Source organism: Typopeltis vanoorti, chromosome 24 (genome assembly GCF_054136105.1).
Source record: "Typopeltis vanoorti isolate ZY-2024b chromosome 24, IOZ_Tvanoo_1.0, whole genome shotgun sequence".
Taxonomy (NCBI): Eukaryota; Metazoa; Arthropoda; class Arachnida; order Uropygi; family Thelyphonidae; genus Typopeltis; species Typopeltis vanoorti.
Genome location: NC_143572.1, coordinates 64,224,426 through 64,239,576, shown reverse-complemented (window position 1 = coordinate 64,239,576; position 15,151 = coordinate 64,224,426). Strand labels below are relative to the sequence as shown.

The 15,151-nt window shown below is 34.8% G+C and overlaps 1 protein-coding gene across 4 annotated transcripts in view; it reads left to right on the top strand.

Moving 5' to 3' along the window:
* LOC150093317 (acetylcholinesterase-like) overlaps window positions 1-15,151 on the top strand; it is an 84,779-nt gene that overhangs the window by 65,825 nt on the left and 3,803 nt on the right. For 3 of the 4 annotated variants that reach the window (XM_090413340.1, XM_090413338.1, XM_090413339.1), the window contains 4 exons: window positions 2,351-2,562; window positions 9,256-10,810; window positions 12,955-13,127; window positions 14,476-14,738. In XM_090413340.1, coding sequence (XP_090269466.1) covers window positions 9,303-10,810; window positions 12,955-13,127; window positions 14,476-14,519 — 1,725 coding nt within the window. In that variant the 5' untranslated portion in view covers window positions 2,351-2,562; window positions 9,256-9,302 and the 3' untranslated portion in view covers window positions 14,520-14,738. Of the gene's footprint in view, window positions 1-2,350; window positions 2,563-9,255; window positions 10,811-12,954; window positions 13,128-14,475; window positions 14,739-15,151 lie in introns of those variants that run through there. The other variant, XM_090413341.1, reaches the window with a different exon arrangement.

Genomic DNA, 15,151 nt, shown 5'->3' with positions numbered 1-15,151 from the left:
AATCTTTCTGAATCATATAACCATTCAATTGACAGAATTATTGGCTTTCTATAATTGCAGTGTTATAATCCTTCATTATTATCTAATCTACTAAACTTGACCTCTAGCCATAACAGCATTTTTCCAAAGTTAAGTTGTTAGTCGCCTAGCGTATCAAAGGTCACATGTAATCGAACAAGGTCTTATAATACCGAGAAATGATACGGTGGAACTGATAAAAAAAATAACCTTTGTTCTTTTCACTATCGGTGATATCAATTAATAACCTTTGAGATGTCGAGTACTGATTATTTCACGACATCCCAATTTGTTGCTTAGTATTACACCGATTCTTACATTCCAAATGTATGTATTTCTTCTGTATATATCAGCGAAGCCTGCTTGATAGGGTCTCCTGTTCATATCATCTTTGCTTTTTACTAAAGTGTGAAAGGAGGTCCGGGATTAAGCCAGTGTTTGAAACCAAATCCAGGTTTGGGCTTTGATGAAGCCAACGTAGTATATACTTATAGCAGACCTCCTCTAGTGAATGCTATGAAGTGTTTTCCATTATTGAAGTGTGGGAACAGAAGACGTGTATCCAATAGTCTTTTACCTAAGACCTGATGCGGAGTTCACTGAAGAGAAATATTTGCACTCCCGGGAAATTTAAGTTTGTGGCATTCATGGCATCTTCTGTGTGCCCATAACACATTTACGAATATAATAATTATACATTATTTCTACATAATATAATCACACTTTTCTCACTCTATCTTCGTAAAATATAGAGTTCTTCTTATCTACTTGCTCACGCATATTACAGCTGTTAGAGTTTTGTGACCTCTCATGTGTGAAGTTCAGTGGTGGCTCTTGGCTTGAAATCGTGGGAGTGCTGCAATTTTCGAAATACACACACACACACACTGTAAGTACAGTGTATACATGTTTGGATAAAATATCACAATCATGGTAAAATTTAAAAAATAAAAATAAACATGAAAAAATATTGTTTATTATCGATAAAATTATACAGTTTAATATAATTCAAAATTACTTAAAAATAAAATCCATTCCTTTAATTGTAATTAAAGGAATGGATTTACAATTTTTGGACATTACAATTAAATCCTTTTATTTTAATGTCCATATATATAAAGAGACGGAATAAACACGATAAGCACTACGATCACTCTATTACTGGCGCAAGCTGCATATAAACAACAGTTGAACTGCGCGACGGACAGTGTCGCATTACGCTAATAGCTCGCATCTCACTATGACGTGCTTTAGTGGGAGTGCTGCAATTTATGTGGTACCAAACGTTGTTACCACATAAAGTTTGATTTCTAAATTTATTAGAAAACAAACGCATTTTTGAAAATTCTACAATGTTTGACTACTCCGTTTCCCTACAGAGCTATCGCAGATAACAAATTAGATCCAGAATATTTAAAAGCCTGTGTATTTTGGCGTTTTTAAACTGGTTACAAAAGAAACTCGATCGACAATAATATGGCAATTGAAGCGACTGATAGACTTGGACCAGTTAACTGTGATTGGCTGAAAGTGAATATTGGCTGCCCACCGTTCTTTAAAAGAGAGTCATTGCCTCTCCTGCTCACTACAGTTGCTTTAAAATCATCGATAATAACTACCAGTTGAGCTCAGCTAGCTGTAATGGCTTTGGGCGAGGCCTTAGGAATATTCCAATCTCATAAGTTCAACTTACTTTCTCTAAGAATCATTTGTGTGGCTAACAACATAATAATAAGAGAATTCAAAGAAATAATTTTTAACCGAATAACAAAATTGCTAAAACGAGCAACAAAATCTACTATTAAAATATCTTTATTTTAATTGAGATGTTAATTCTATTAAAATGCAATTGACATCTACTATTAAAATAGAAATAAAAACGCCTAAAAAAGGCTGATAATATAAAATAAAATAAATAAATGCAAAAAAAATTAATAACACAGAGATGGCAGCCGTGTTTGGTACAGCAGACGACAAAGTGTACATTTCTTTCTCGCTACTTTTGTAGGAAAAGAAAATGGCGGATAATGAAAAAAGCACTCGCATTGCGCTGATTTAAATTGACACGAGTTTTAATAAATAAATTAATTAATAATTAATTTGTTTCTTAAAATTAATTCATTCGTTTTAATTTTATGATTTTAATAATAGATTTTATTACTCGTTTTAGCAATAAAATGCAAGATTTTATGATCACATCATTAATGCCGATTGAACTGAAATCATTCAGTTGATTTAAGTGATATTAACCATTTAAAAACTAACATTTCTCATCTCGGAAGTTAGTACCACCAGTGATGATAGTTTTTGTATAAATATTGTTATCTTTTAGTATATGGGCCAAGAAACCGTAAACATGCACTTACCATTGGCTAAGAATACATTTCTGATTATCTCATGCCTAAGAAAGCAGAATGAGATTGGCTTTTTCACTTGCCAGTTCAATTTCGGAGATTACAGTCATATGAAAACTACAGCTAGAACAATTCTTCCCTCGCTGATGATATCGTTTGTATGGATCAGTCATTTAATATGAAATATGTGGTAAGTATATTAAAAATAGCTCGTATTGATAACTTTACTTTTATGATTGAATTCTATAAACAGAAATCAGTGTGAATGATTGAACTTTCTTATTATTGATAACACTTTTGGCAAATGTTTACAGCGTACCAGTGGCGCACTCAGGATTTAATATTCGGGTGGGGGGTGGGAGAGTTGAGTAGATTTGAGAGTACACACTACGCATTGCATACGACCTATGACTGAGCATCTGCAAATATCTCTAATTCATAAGTAATATAGAAATAGAAGACATGACACAACATAATTTTTTTAAAAAATGAATAATGAATTTTAATTAGGAAAATATTTTCGGAAATTTTTTTTCCTTTTTTTTCGTGGGGTGCCAGGATGCCTGTGGGTGCGCCACTGCCTTGTACTGTATATATACTTGGTTAATATCTTCTTAGCAAAAAGCATTAAAGTGGAGTATTCCTAGTAATCCTAGTGTTATGTATGTTCATTATTAAGTTAGAAATTCACTGAAAGAGATCAAGAATAATGTTGATTAAAAGTATTAATTAGAATGTTTCGAAAATGTGAATATAATGTCGGTAATTGACCGTTAACAAGAATACTGTTTCCTCTGATTTACTAAGTATTTACTCAACTATTTACTGTATTTACCAACTACTAATTTATTTATATATTACTTAGTACCTAAAGTAGTATGCTCAGTACTTTTACGCGGTAGAACTCACGAGGGAGCGGTTCATAAGTTAATTTTTAAGAAACAAAATTTTTATAAAAACAAAAAATTCTTAGAATGATCAATATTAAAATAAATAAGGCCGGATACACCGAATAAAAATTTTTAAAAAATGAATATTGCCGCCTCTTTGATCAGCCGACTGTTTACAATTTTGCAGCTAGAGCAGGCTAAATGCTTGCCTGCAGAATGTTGTGTCTACTGCGTTCTATCTAAATTGAAACGGTGAACAGTTTTGATGCGCCGAAACGAATTTTCGTACAAAACATTTGTTGCTAGTTAGCCAGTCATATGGTACGCATCTCAGTAGGCTACTGACAGTAGCGCAGTGCGGACTATTATTTCGTCTATGTATCGTGTTGTGTAATAATTTCTTGTGGGTATAAAATAGAAATAGAATCAAAAATTAAAAATAAGTTATCCGTGCACAAAATCGTAAGTGTCATGCTGCGAAATAAGCAGATATTAAGAAACGAACTGGGGCTCTTAATAAATTTGTTAAAATATTAAAATATTCTGATGCAGATTGTAACCAACTCGATACATCAGAAATCAGAGTTAGAGAACCGTGCACATCATCCAGTTTTTCACGAAAGTACTATTGCAACTATTGAACAAGATAACAAGACGCATGATTTAAGTGAAAAACAGTTAGGAGAAGATTTAGTTGTAGTTGACCACGAAACTAACACATTTTTAGTCTCTGTAAATTTAGAAGATCCAGGTAAATGGGAAAATTTTGATGAAAAATTACGAGTTGTTTTAATTGAAACGGGGCCTGTTCAAAAGAAAAATATAATAATATCCCAGAGATACATATGGTCGTAAATTTGGCGACACGTATTATAATAGGAAAATGGAAAACGGGGAGCTCGTGCCAAGAACATGGCTCATTTATTCCGAAACTTTAAATTATGTTTTTTGCTTTGGTTGCAAACGTTTCTAACCTACTGAATCAAATAGTCTTGTAGAACGTTATAACGATTGGAGAAATGTAAGTACAACTTTGCATAGACATGAGACTAGTTTAACTCACATGAAAAATTTCTTAAAATGGAAGGAACCTAATAAAAATTTAAAAAACAAAACTACTATTGATTGCCAGACTCAATGGAAAAAAACATTGGACAAGTGTTTTAGAACGCTTGATTGAAATTATAAAATTCTTTGATAGCCAAAATTTAGCTTTTCGCGGATCATCTGATAAATTAAATGAAAGGAATAACGGTAATTTTTTAAAATTAGTCGAACTGTTCGCGAAGTTTCATCCATTATGGATAATCATGTTGAAAGGGCCCTACAACGAAACAATAGAGCACACTATTTGAGTAAAGACAGTCAAAATGAAATATTGGAAACTTTAAGTAACGCAATCAGAGATACAATTTTATTATCAATTCGAAAATCTAAATATTATTCCATAATTTTAGACTGCACACCTGATGCAAGTAAAACAGAATAAATGACCATTATTATTCGCTTTGTTTCATGTTGAAAGGGCCCTGATTCTGATAATGGAATTGCCAAGATCAGGTAAAACGTTTTAGGTTTTGCGGATATATCAGATTCCACAGGACGTGCTTATGTGCAACAATAATGGAACAACTGGAAAAATGGAACATTCCCATTGAAGACATGCGAGGTCAAGAGTATGACAATGGGGCACATATGAAAGGGAAAAAATATGGGCTCCAAAATTTGCTTTTGAACAAAAATCCTCGAGATTTTTACGTGCCATATGCTGCTCATACTCTAAATTTAATTATTAACGATGCAGCCAAAGTGAATGCAGATACAATTAGTTTCTTTGCTATTATTCAAGAAATATACAGTTTCTTTTCATTCGCTTACAAACGTTGGGCAATCCTTTTAAAGTTCGTAAAAAACTTAACATTGAAACAGCCATCAGAAACGCGATGGGAAAGTAAAATTACTGCAATCCGCCCTCTACGATATCAGTTAGGAGATATTTACGAAGCACTTTTTGAAATTTTCAATAATGAAAATTTTAATAAAGAACTCAGCATGAAGCACAAATATTATGTGATAAAATAAAGGACTACAAATTTATTTACGCTCTTATAACTTGGCATGATTTACTTAACAGAATAAACCCTGTGGGTAAAATGCTTCAAGACAAAAATATGAAAATTACACTTTCTTTAGAATCTACCGAAAACATAAAAATATTCTTACAAGAGTATCGATCAGATACAAAATGTAAAGAAGTTCTAAAAACGGCAAAAGAACTGATTGAAGAGGTGGATGGAGAACAAAAATTTAAAACTGGTACAGAAGTTCGACGACGAAAGAAGACACGACAATTTGACTACGAGCATCATGACGAAACACCACAACCGCCAGAAGATAAATTTAGAGAGAATATGTTTTATACACTTCTAGACGTTGCAATGTGTTCGTTAATAGAACGTTTTGAACAACTAGAAACATATTATGATAATTTCAATTTATTGTATAGATTACTACAAATTAATAACGAAGATTTACGAAAAAATTATGACGATTTAGAGATTCTCTTGAAGGACGGCGACAATAAAGACGTAAATGCAATAGAACTATATGACGAGTTATGTACTTTCCGGGATATTTTTCGGAAGGATAATTTAAATATTCAAAACCCTTTCGATATTCTTAATTTTATTTTGTCCAATAATTTATCTTTCTCTAACTTTTCAATTGCTTTAAGAATACTATTAACCTTACCTGTCAGTGTAGCGAGCGGTGAACGTTCCTTTTCCAAGTTGAAATTGATTAAAACCTACTTAAGAACAAGTATGTCACAAAAAAGGCTTGTTAGTTTAATAGCTTTTGAAAATGATATATGTGCGGAATTAGACGTTAATACCATTATTTCTAATTTTGTGAATATGAAATCAAAAACCCTAAAATTTTAATTTAAAAAATATCAACTATATTTATGTAATTTAATTTATTTTCTGTTATTCTGTAAAGATGTTATTCTTTGAATACATTAAATGTTCTAATTATTTCTGAATTTTTTTCTTATTTTCTCATCTAGCTTGAGTTTCTTTTATTTTCCTAAAAGATAGTTCCACTTTTTTACAAATTATTAAGAATTTAGTAACTTGTAAAATGCAAGAATTTTTTAAACTTTAGTTCAAATAAATTTTAACTTTAATTAAAATTCATTTTAATTTTGTTAGCGATTCGGTCGGTGAAAAGGCTATAATCCCCGTAGCATTATATTCAACGATTAAAGTGAAGTAGCTTTATCAAAATTTGTTTTAACTTTTGAGAATTTTTGAATATTCAGGTTTTTAATAATTATCCTGCCTAGTCAACACCCCCGGTTCGTTACATTTAGCAAACCAACGTGTGGCTGTTCTGTCAAAATTTATTTAAGAAATTTCAAATAATTTAAATTTTTATTATCATAAAAGAACCACGCACGCCCGGATCGTTACAGGGGGCGCTTAGATAGAAATTGCATGCGGGCGGCGAAGACCCTAGCGCCAGTTCTGAACTTGTCCCCTCTTCTTTTTAATTGTTTTATGGAATATGTCATAGATGAAGCTCTTTATGAATATGACATTGGAATAGCAGTTGGCGGACTAAGAATAAATAACTTACGTTTTGCAGACGATATCCATCTTCTGGCAGAAAGTGAAGAACAATTACAAGAGATAACCAGCCGCGTTTTCGGAACATTAAAAAAATATGGATTATACATAAACCTACAGAAAACAAAAACAATGATAACCTCAAAATCAGACATTGAATTCTTAAAGATACAAATTGGCAATAAACAAATTGAGAATGTAAACAAGTTCACTTATCTAGGAAGCATGTTGAGTCAAGATGGTCGTTCAAAAACCGACATTAAATACCGAATGGCTAAGGCAACCTTGGCCCTACAAAAGTTAAAACCATTGTGGGGAGATAACAGAATAGCAATCACAACCAGACCAAGACTAATTGGCACCTTGGTGAATTCTCTCCTCTTGTATGGGTGTGAGGCCTGGACTTTATTGAAGGATGATGAGAGGGGACTCCTGTCTTTTGAAATGAAAACTTACAGAAGACGTTTGAGAATTCCCTATACCACTCACGAAACCAATGAAAATGTCCCAAAACTGATTGCTTCAATAGACGGGAGAAAAAAAGGGAAAATATTCTGACAGTCATCAGAAGAAGACAGATGAAATGGTTCGAACATGTGGAGATGGCTAATGGCATTCCAAAGCAAGCACTAGAAGGAATTGTTCCGGGACCAAGGGTTACGGGCCGACCTCGATTAAAATGGACTGATAACATCAACAAATGGACAAATTCCTCCCTTTCTCAACTGACATCAAGAACAAGAGAGCGAGATGACTGGAGGAGGCTAACCAAGACTATCACCTACCAGCCATGAATGACCCAACGGTCCATTTAGGACTACGGGAGACGAAGAAGAAGGGTGTATAAAGTTACAGATGGAACAGTCAGCATGAAAAGGTGACAAATTCCAAATTGCCAAAAAAAAGTAGTATGGCTGGGTTGGAGAGCACGAGAGAAATGCAAAGTCATATTATCCTCCGTATCATCCTATGGTCACGTTTCGGCGAATGTGTTGGATCATTCCATCACAAAAGACAACACCTAACTGGAAAAAAGACTTCATTCTTCTGTGGTACAGAACACGAAAAGGATAGGCGAAATTTAGACGAATATGAACAGTAAAGAAAAGTCTTTGGTAAAGCTTATTAATAAATTCAATTAATTTAACCTGGTATTTCTGTTTTCGGTAGTTCTTGTTATTTGGATTTCAATTCTGCTCTTTTACTTCATCGAATAGCTGAAATAAAATGATTTAATAAATTGAATTATGCTATTCTTTGATTAATATTTCGGTCATATATACAATCAACAAAAAATTATAAAGTTATTTGTAACAAAAAAGAGAGCGTCCGTAGCTTAGTTAGTATAGACGAAGCCCTTTGGTCGGACGAAGCAATGGTAAACTATCCTGTAAAAATCTCACCAGGAAGACTTTGTGGGCAATGCCACAAAGTCACCTACGGTCGGAAACGACTGAAAGGAAAAATCAGTCAGTCAGTAACAGAAAGTGGCATTATTTAACCATAGCCTTGTATTAACTCCTAAGACACATCAGCGAAAGAAATACAGTTTTCATTTTAGTCACGGACTAGAAGAACGCTTTCTAGATTTTTAAAGATTAAAATTCTAGAAAACGTTCACGCAGGCAAGAAAGATTATTTCTTTTCACTTGGAGAAATTTTGACCTTTTAACCTCTTAAATCACAAAATTTGACCGCAGAACAAACGATTAATACTAGCTAGGATTAGGAACACGTGATGGTGGTAGTTGTACTCTCGTCGACGTTATTAGGATAAATGCACTGCGCTCATGGCGAAGTTCAAGGATGGAGACCAGGAATCCTATTAATTTATATTTCAGGTGAATAATCAAATGAAGTTTTATTGATGTATTTTATGTTTCATTTACGCATGCAATACATTATCTCCATGAGCGCCGATGTTGTGATTACTCCCTCGAGACATTAATCGCACCATTAATCTCGTACTCAACTTCACTAATCTTCTTTTGCTTAATGGTAATAAGAAGCCACATTTAATTACTCAAACACGCCTGCAGCGTTACACACATTTTTTTCTGTTGCTGATATGCAAATCTACAGATAGTAAAACAAATGATTAATTAGTCGTTAGTGTGTGTGTGTGTGTAGTATGGCCTGGACAGAATGCTTAGAATATAAAGCGACAAAAGTATTAGGGAGGGATTTTCTACCTGTTTGCAATAAATTTTTGAGTATATTGCGTTTAACAGATATTAGTTAAAATATTCTAATTATAATGAGTATAGTTTTCATTATTATATACATAACAGTACGATAATACTAACAATAATGATAAATGAAATATTTTAAAAATATTTTAATGAATCTCATTTTTTTCTTTAGATGTTGCACTAAATAAATACAGCAAATAAAAACACCTGGCTTGAGCAATGTCTATATCTGGCAAGGATTCAGTGGTCTACCGCAGGTGGCAAGGACTGTTGTGGGTATTCGCAATATTCGGTGCTTGCATTGGTCAACTCGTTGGTTTACACGATGATCCGAAACCAGGTTCTGTGGTAACCACAAAGAGTGGACAAGTACAAGGATACCTCATAAAGACAAAAACAAACCAGACGGTGGAAGCTTTTCTTGGAATTCCTTATGCTAATCCCCCCATAGGAAATTACCGATTTCGTGCTCCTCATCCAATAACTCCTTGGGATGGCGTTTTCAGTGCTCAACACAAACCCAAAGCATGTCCTCAGGTTGGAGTAGCTTCAGAGCTATCGAGCGAAGACTGTTTGAAGTTGAATATCTTTGTACCTCACCCGCGACCCGAGAAAGCAGCTGTGATGATATATATTCACGGGGGTAGCTTCAGAAGAGGTTATTCCTTGCAATCTCGCCACAACCCAAGCAATTTAGTAAGTGAGGAAAATGTCATCGTTGCATCCATGAATTACAGACTTGGAAGTTTAGGATTTCTCTATTTTGGACGTGAAGACGCACCAGGAAATATGGGTCTCCTTGACCAGATGATGGCAATGAAGTGGATACGAGAAAATATCCACTATTTTGGAGGCGATTCGGAAAACATTACCTTATTTGGATTTAGTGCAGGAAGTGCATCTGTTGGTCTGCATCTCGTGTCACCATTGAGTCGTTATTTATTCGAGCGAGCTATTTTGGAGAGCGGGGCAGCAACAGCTATTTGGAGTCTAATAAGTCAGGAAAAAGCCATCGACCGTGGTTTACAGTTACTCAAAGCTGTTAATTGCTCTAGTTCTTTAAAAGACGACTTGCGTGCGTCAATTGATTGCCTTAGGCAGAAAAGTGCATCTGAGCTTCTAGGTTTTGAACTGACTGAAAATATTGGAAGTGAATTTCCTCCTGTTGTTGACGGTTTTTTTCTCGATATGCACCCCAAGCTCTCTTTAGCTACGAGAAATTATAGAAAGATCAATATTATGGTTGGTACATCCAGTGAAGAAGGCTCCGGTTATCTGATTATGTACTCTCCACACATTTTTGCAAACCCTCATGATGAATTGAATTTTACAAGCAAACAATTCAAGGATGCAATTCGATGGTTAAGTCCGTACAAAGGAAACATCGCTCATAAGTCCATTGAATATCAGTATACCAACTGGATAAATGTGGATGACTCCTTAGCAAATGCCATAGCGATTGAAAAGGCGGTTGGCGATTGTTATATTACATGCAGCTGCATTGAATACGCCAAGAATTATGCCCAATCTGATTCGTCGGTCTACCAGTTCGTATTTTCTCATGCACATTCTGGTTCGAGATATCCAGAGTGGAAGAAAGTGATGCACGGTTCTCATGTTCCATTCGTCTTTGGGTTACCTTTAGGGGATGTCTTGTACAAGCAAGAAGAGGAAAAAGAATTAAGTAAATTAATGATGAGATACTGGGCCAACTTTGCGAGAACTGGGTAAGAGATTGTTTAATTTCGTATTGTATTTGAGAAAATGTGAATTCGTATCAAATACTTGTTCACTTTATTTGTTTACTAGTGTTTACTTTTCCTCCCATCCCATTTTCTTGTAAAATTAACATTTAAATAGACAATTTCAGTTTAAAATTTTTTTTTTCCTATTCTTTGTCCCTTCATACATCTGGAAGAATGAAATCAATGTTTGGTCCGAAAGAAAGCTTCCAAGATTATCTGATCCTTGATCCATCCACAGTGCGAGATTATTCGAACTTACTTTCAGGTGTCTTGATTCAATTGCTATGTGTATGTGCTTTCGCGCTCTCGCTCTCTCTCTCTCTCTCTTTCTCGCACGCACGCACGCACACACACACACACACACACACACACACACACACACACACACACACACACACACACACACAGAGGCACTAGTATATTAGGTGGATAATGAAGGAAGTGTATTAAGTAGACCTCCATCATTCATAGAAATCCATGAGCACCCCCATTTAACGAATGCAAACTTAGCCGATTTCTTCTTATTTATACTAACGGCACTCGACTAGTGGTTCCAACGATTGTGAAATTATAAATAAATTAGGCAGGAAATCCTTTCGATGTAAATTCGATGAAGAGTTATCAACTAGTGTAATTGTACTGTTAATAACAAAATGACAAGAGGTCCATTACAATAATTCCTTCTAATACTTGCTTTGCTTGATATTATTCTGTTGTTCATGGGCGAAAAAAGCAACTTCCTGCTGAAAGTAGGTTGGGCTTCATTGATTTACTTTCCTTTTTTTATTTTGACTTCTGTAGTAAGCAAAAGGAGGATCCCTTCAAAACGACAACTTAAGTATCCAGAGGGAATGTAATTATACCGATACCATGCCATAATTGAGTGTAGTACTAGAAATGGGCAATCTCCTGGAGTTCACCAGCTGCCCATGATGTGTTCATGAAGAAATCTCGCCGAAGACTTCCGAATTCAGTCATGGTTGCAATAGAAAGGTTGATGTCAAGACAAAGATAACATTACGCAATTTCTGGACTCGATTTGCATGGTGCAGAGCTCGTCGTAATTGGACTCTTGTAATGATGTGGTATGGAATAACTCTTCAAAATACCGTTATTACTAGAACTATCTAGTAGCTGTAGTATATTGTAATGATCACGTTGATAATGAGCGACTGGGTTTGAGAAAATAAGAGGATCAAGTCTGAATTGGCTAGAAACAGAATCCAGTTTCCATCCTCTGGAGATATCAGCACGCTCAACTTTATTACAGTTCCTGTAATAAAGTTGAGCATTTTGGTGGAAGAATGGACCAAAATACCTCAAAATGTCTTAAAACGTATCTGAAATCCGGGTATATATCCGTATGCGCGTCTGCAAGTTAACAGCGACAAGTGTTTTTTTTTTTTTCCATGTGAGCATGCAGTTTATTTCTTCAAGATAATTGGTCATTAGAATAATCGCTTTCCATAAGAATGGTAACTGAAAAATTCTATATACTGTATACATAGCAATTTTTCAAAGTATTCCCCAACTTTGAAAAAACCTTTGGTGGTTATAAGTGCCTTTTTAACTAAACGACTTGAATTGGCGATAATTTTGTCATTTTCATAAAGAAGACAGTGTGGCTCACTTATGTCGGCAATAAGTCGGAAAAATAGACATAATTAACAGACACTAGCCTCACAGTACATTTGCTGTCCAGTTAGAATCGAATCACAGTCCAGTCACATCATTCTAAACAATCCATGTTATCCCATATTAGTAGGCAGAGAAGTAGACTGGTCAGTGCTTCAGAATTTCATTGGATCCAGAATTGTCTGTGAGATTCCATCATATAGCTTCTTTGGTTGCTCATATTCTAAAGAGTAATTCACTGGGTGTATCTACCACATTTTCTCTCGGCCTTAACATTGCGTAATCGTCAATCCAAGTATCTATTTTTTATTCAGTTTTTACTGGGTTATTTATTGATGAGCATAGTTATGATGCGGAGGAAAAAGCAATTGAACTTAGCATAAATGAGTAATAATATTCAGTAGAAACAGGGGAAATTTTGTAGGCTGTACTGATGTCATAGTTTTATCCAATTGAAGACACTATTTAATACGTTTAAAATCTCTTTATAGAGACCCGAATATATCTCCTGATGGAAAGAGGACTGCTCTCAACTGGCCTGTTTACACTCCATCAGGCCAAAAATTTCTTAACTTTTCACTGGATTCTCAAGTTGGCAGCCATTACCGTAGTAGAGAATGTCAATTCTGGTTGAAACATTTGCCCAACCTGATCTCTTTAACAGGTATTGCATTTGCTCAGTCTATATGCACTTGTTATTTATTATAGTTAGTATCATTATTTTTATTCTATAACTCGTTTAAATAATATGTAAAATAGTGGACAGCGTGGATTTATCTACGCTATCCATTGTTTACGTAGATTATCTGTTTTTTGTAAGCATGAACACCTTCTTAACAGACGAATCTGATAAACATTTCGTCTGCCTTTTCGAGTATTTTAGTGGGGGTTATATATTTAACGATAGACAAGAAGGAACACCTCTGTTTTGCCTACACATTTTTCTTATACATATTTTTTATTATTTTATTGCATTTTTTATCTTTGCGTAAAAACGTTGCAAATGAGCTGACAAAATTTAAGTCATCTGTTACAGTATTTAGTTCTTTACAACTGGAGATGAGTTAACCGGTCTCATACGGAGGTTGAATGATTTTCCTCACGGAAACTCGGGTTTTTCATCCTGCAATCAGGCGAACCTGCCTTGAGAACACTCGCAATTTACACACAAAGCATACATATAAGCATAGGGCTAACCACCTTATCCCAGAATTATGGTTACGAAATTCAATATTAGTTGAATGGTCGTGGACGCTTAAACGCCTTTTAAAATCACTGATGATGATGTTAACGATAGCGAAAACAACTTTCAGAAAGATCATACTATTTAAGATTACTATTTAAGTGATTGACCAGTGAGGCTAATCACTGTCGAACATAAAAAAAGATGCGTTTCGTAATGTATAATCATACCACTCATTAGCACAACAAATGAATCTAGAGCATTTCTGTGTTAAGTTCTATAATAGTATACAATTTTGTTTTGTTTAATTTTGGTCTATTTCGAAAGAATAAGTTTAATCCTAAAAGAATAATTTTAGATTCTGAAGAACAAATTTTATTTAACTCCATCAAGCCAGAGAAGAATTATTATTCTTCCTTCGAATAAATTGACTAGTAAATCAGGTTCAACAATAGCTTAAAAAAAAAAAAAAAACATCATTTCAAGTCATTTTGTTACTAAATCTTTCAACAAATAAATCTGAACAGGGCAAGTTTAACAATCAAAACTACTGCACTGAACTCAACGTTTGACCAAATTACACAGCTGTCTAGCAGATCATTATGCTACTCATGATCATACAGTTAGATAGCAACTCTTACAATATTAAACAAACATGAAACCATCGAAAAATTTTTTATCATTTCAGTTTAATCGAAGATGATACTATTTTTATCTTGAAAGAAAGGATAAATTATTTTTATTACTTTTTATTACTAACTGGACATATTAAATCATACAAGTACTTTTTTTCAAAATATTTTAATTTTATTTTATTTTATTTTTTCAGAATCATCAGACCGGTGCATGATTAGCCAACTGCATTCATGGTAAAGATGTGAAGAGCAGCTGGGTATCGTGAATATTTCAAGAGTTTGTTGTTTTTATTTGGCATTCCTATAAACAAGATAGTGTACGTGTAGTAAAAATAAACAAGGTGGTGTGTGTGTGTGTGTGTGTGTGTGTGTGTGTGTGTGTGTGTGTGTGTGTGTGTGTGTGTGTGTGTGTGTGTGTGTGTGTGTGTGTGTGTGTGTGTGTGTGTGTGTGTGTGTGTGTGTGTGTGTGTGTGTGTGTGTGTGTGTGTGTGTGTGTGTGTGTGTGTGTGTGTGTGTGTGTGTGTGTGTGTGTGTGTGTGTGTGTGTGTGTGTGTGTGTGTGTGTGTGTGTGTGTGTGTGTGTGTGTGTGTGTGTGTGTGTGTGTGTGTGTGTGTGTGTGTGTGTGTGTGTGTGTGTGTGTGTGTGTGTGTGTGTGTGTGTGTGTGTGTGTGTGTGTGTGTGTGTGTGTGTGTGTGTGTGTGTGTGTGTGTGTGTGTGTGTGTGTGTGTGTGTGTGTGTGTGTGTGTGTGTGTGTGTGTGTGTGTGTGTGTGTGTGTGTGTGTGTGTGTGTGTGTGTGTGTGTGTGTGTGTGTGTGTGTGTGTGTGTGTGTGTGTGTGTGTGTGTGTGTGTGTGTGTGTGTGTGTGTGTGT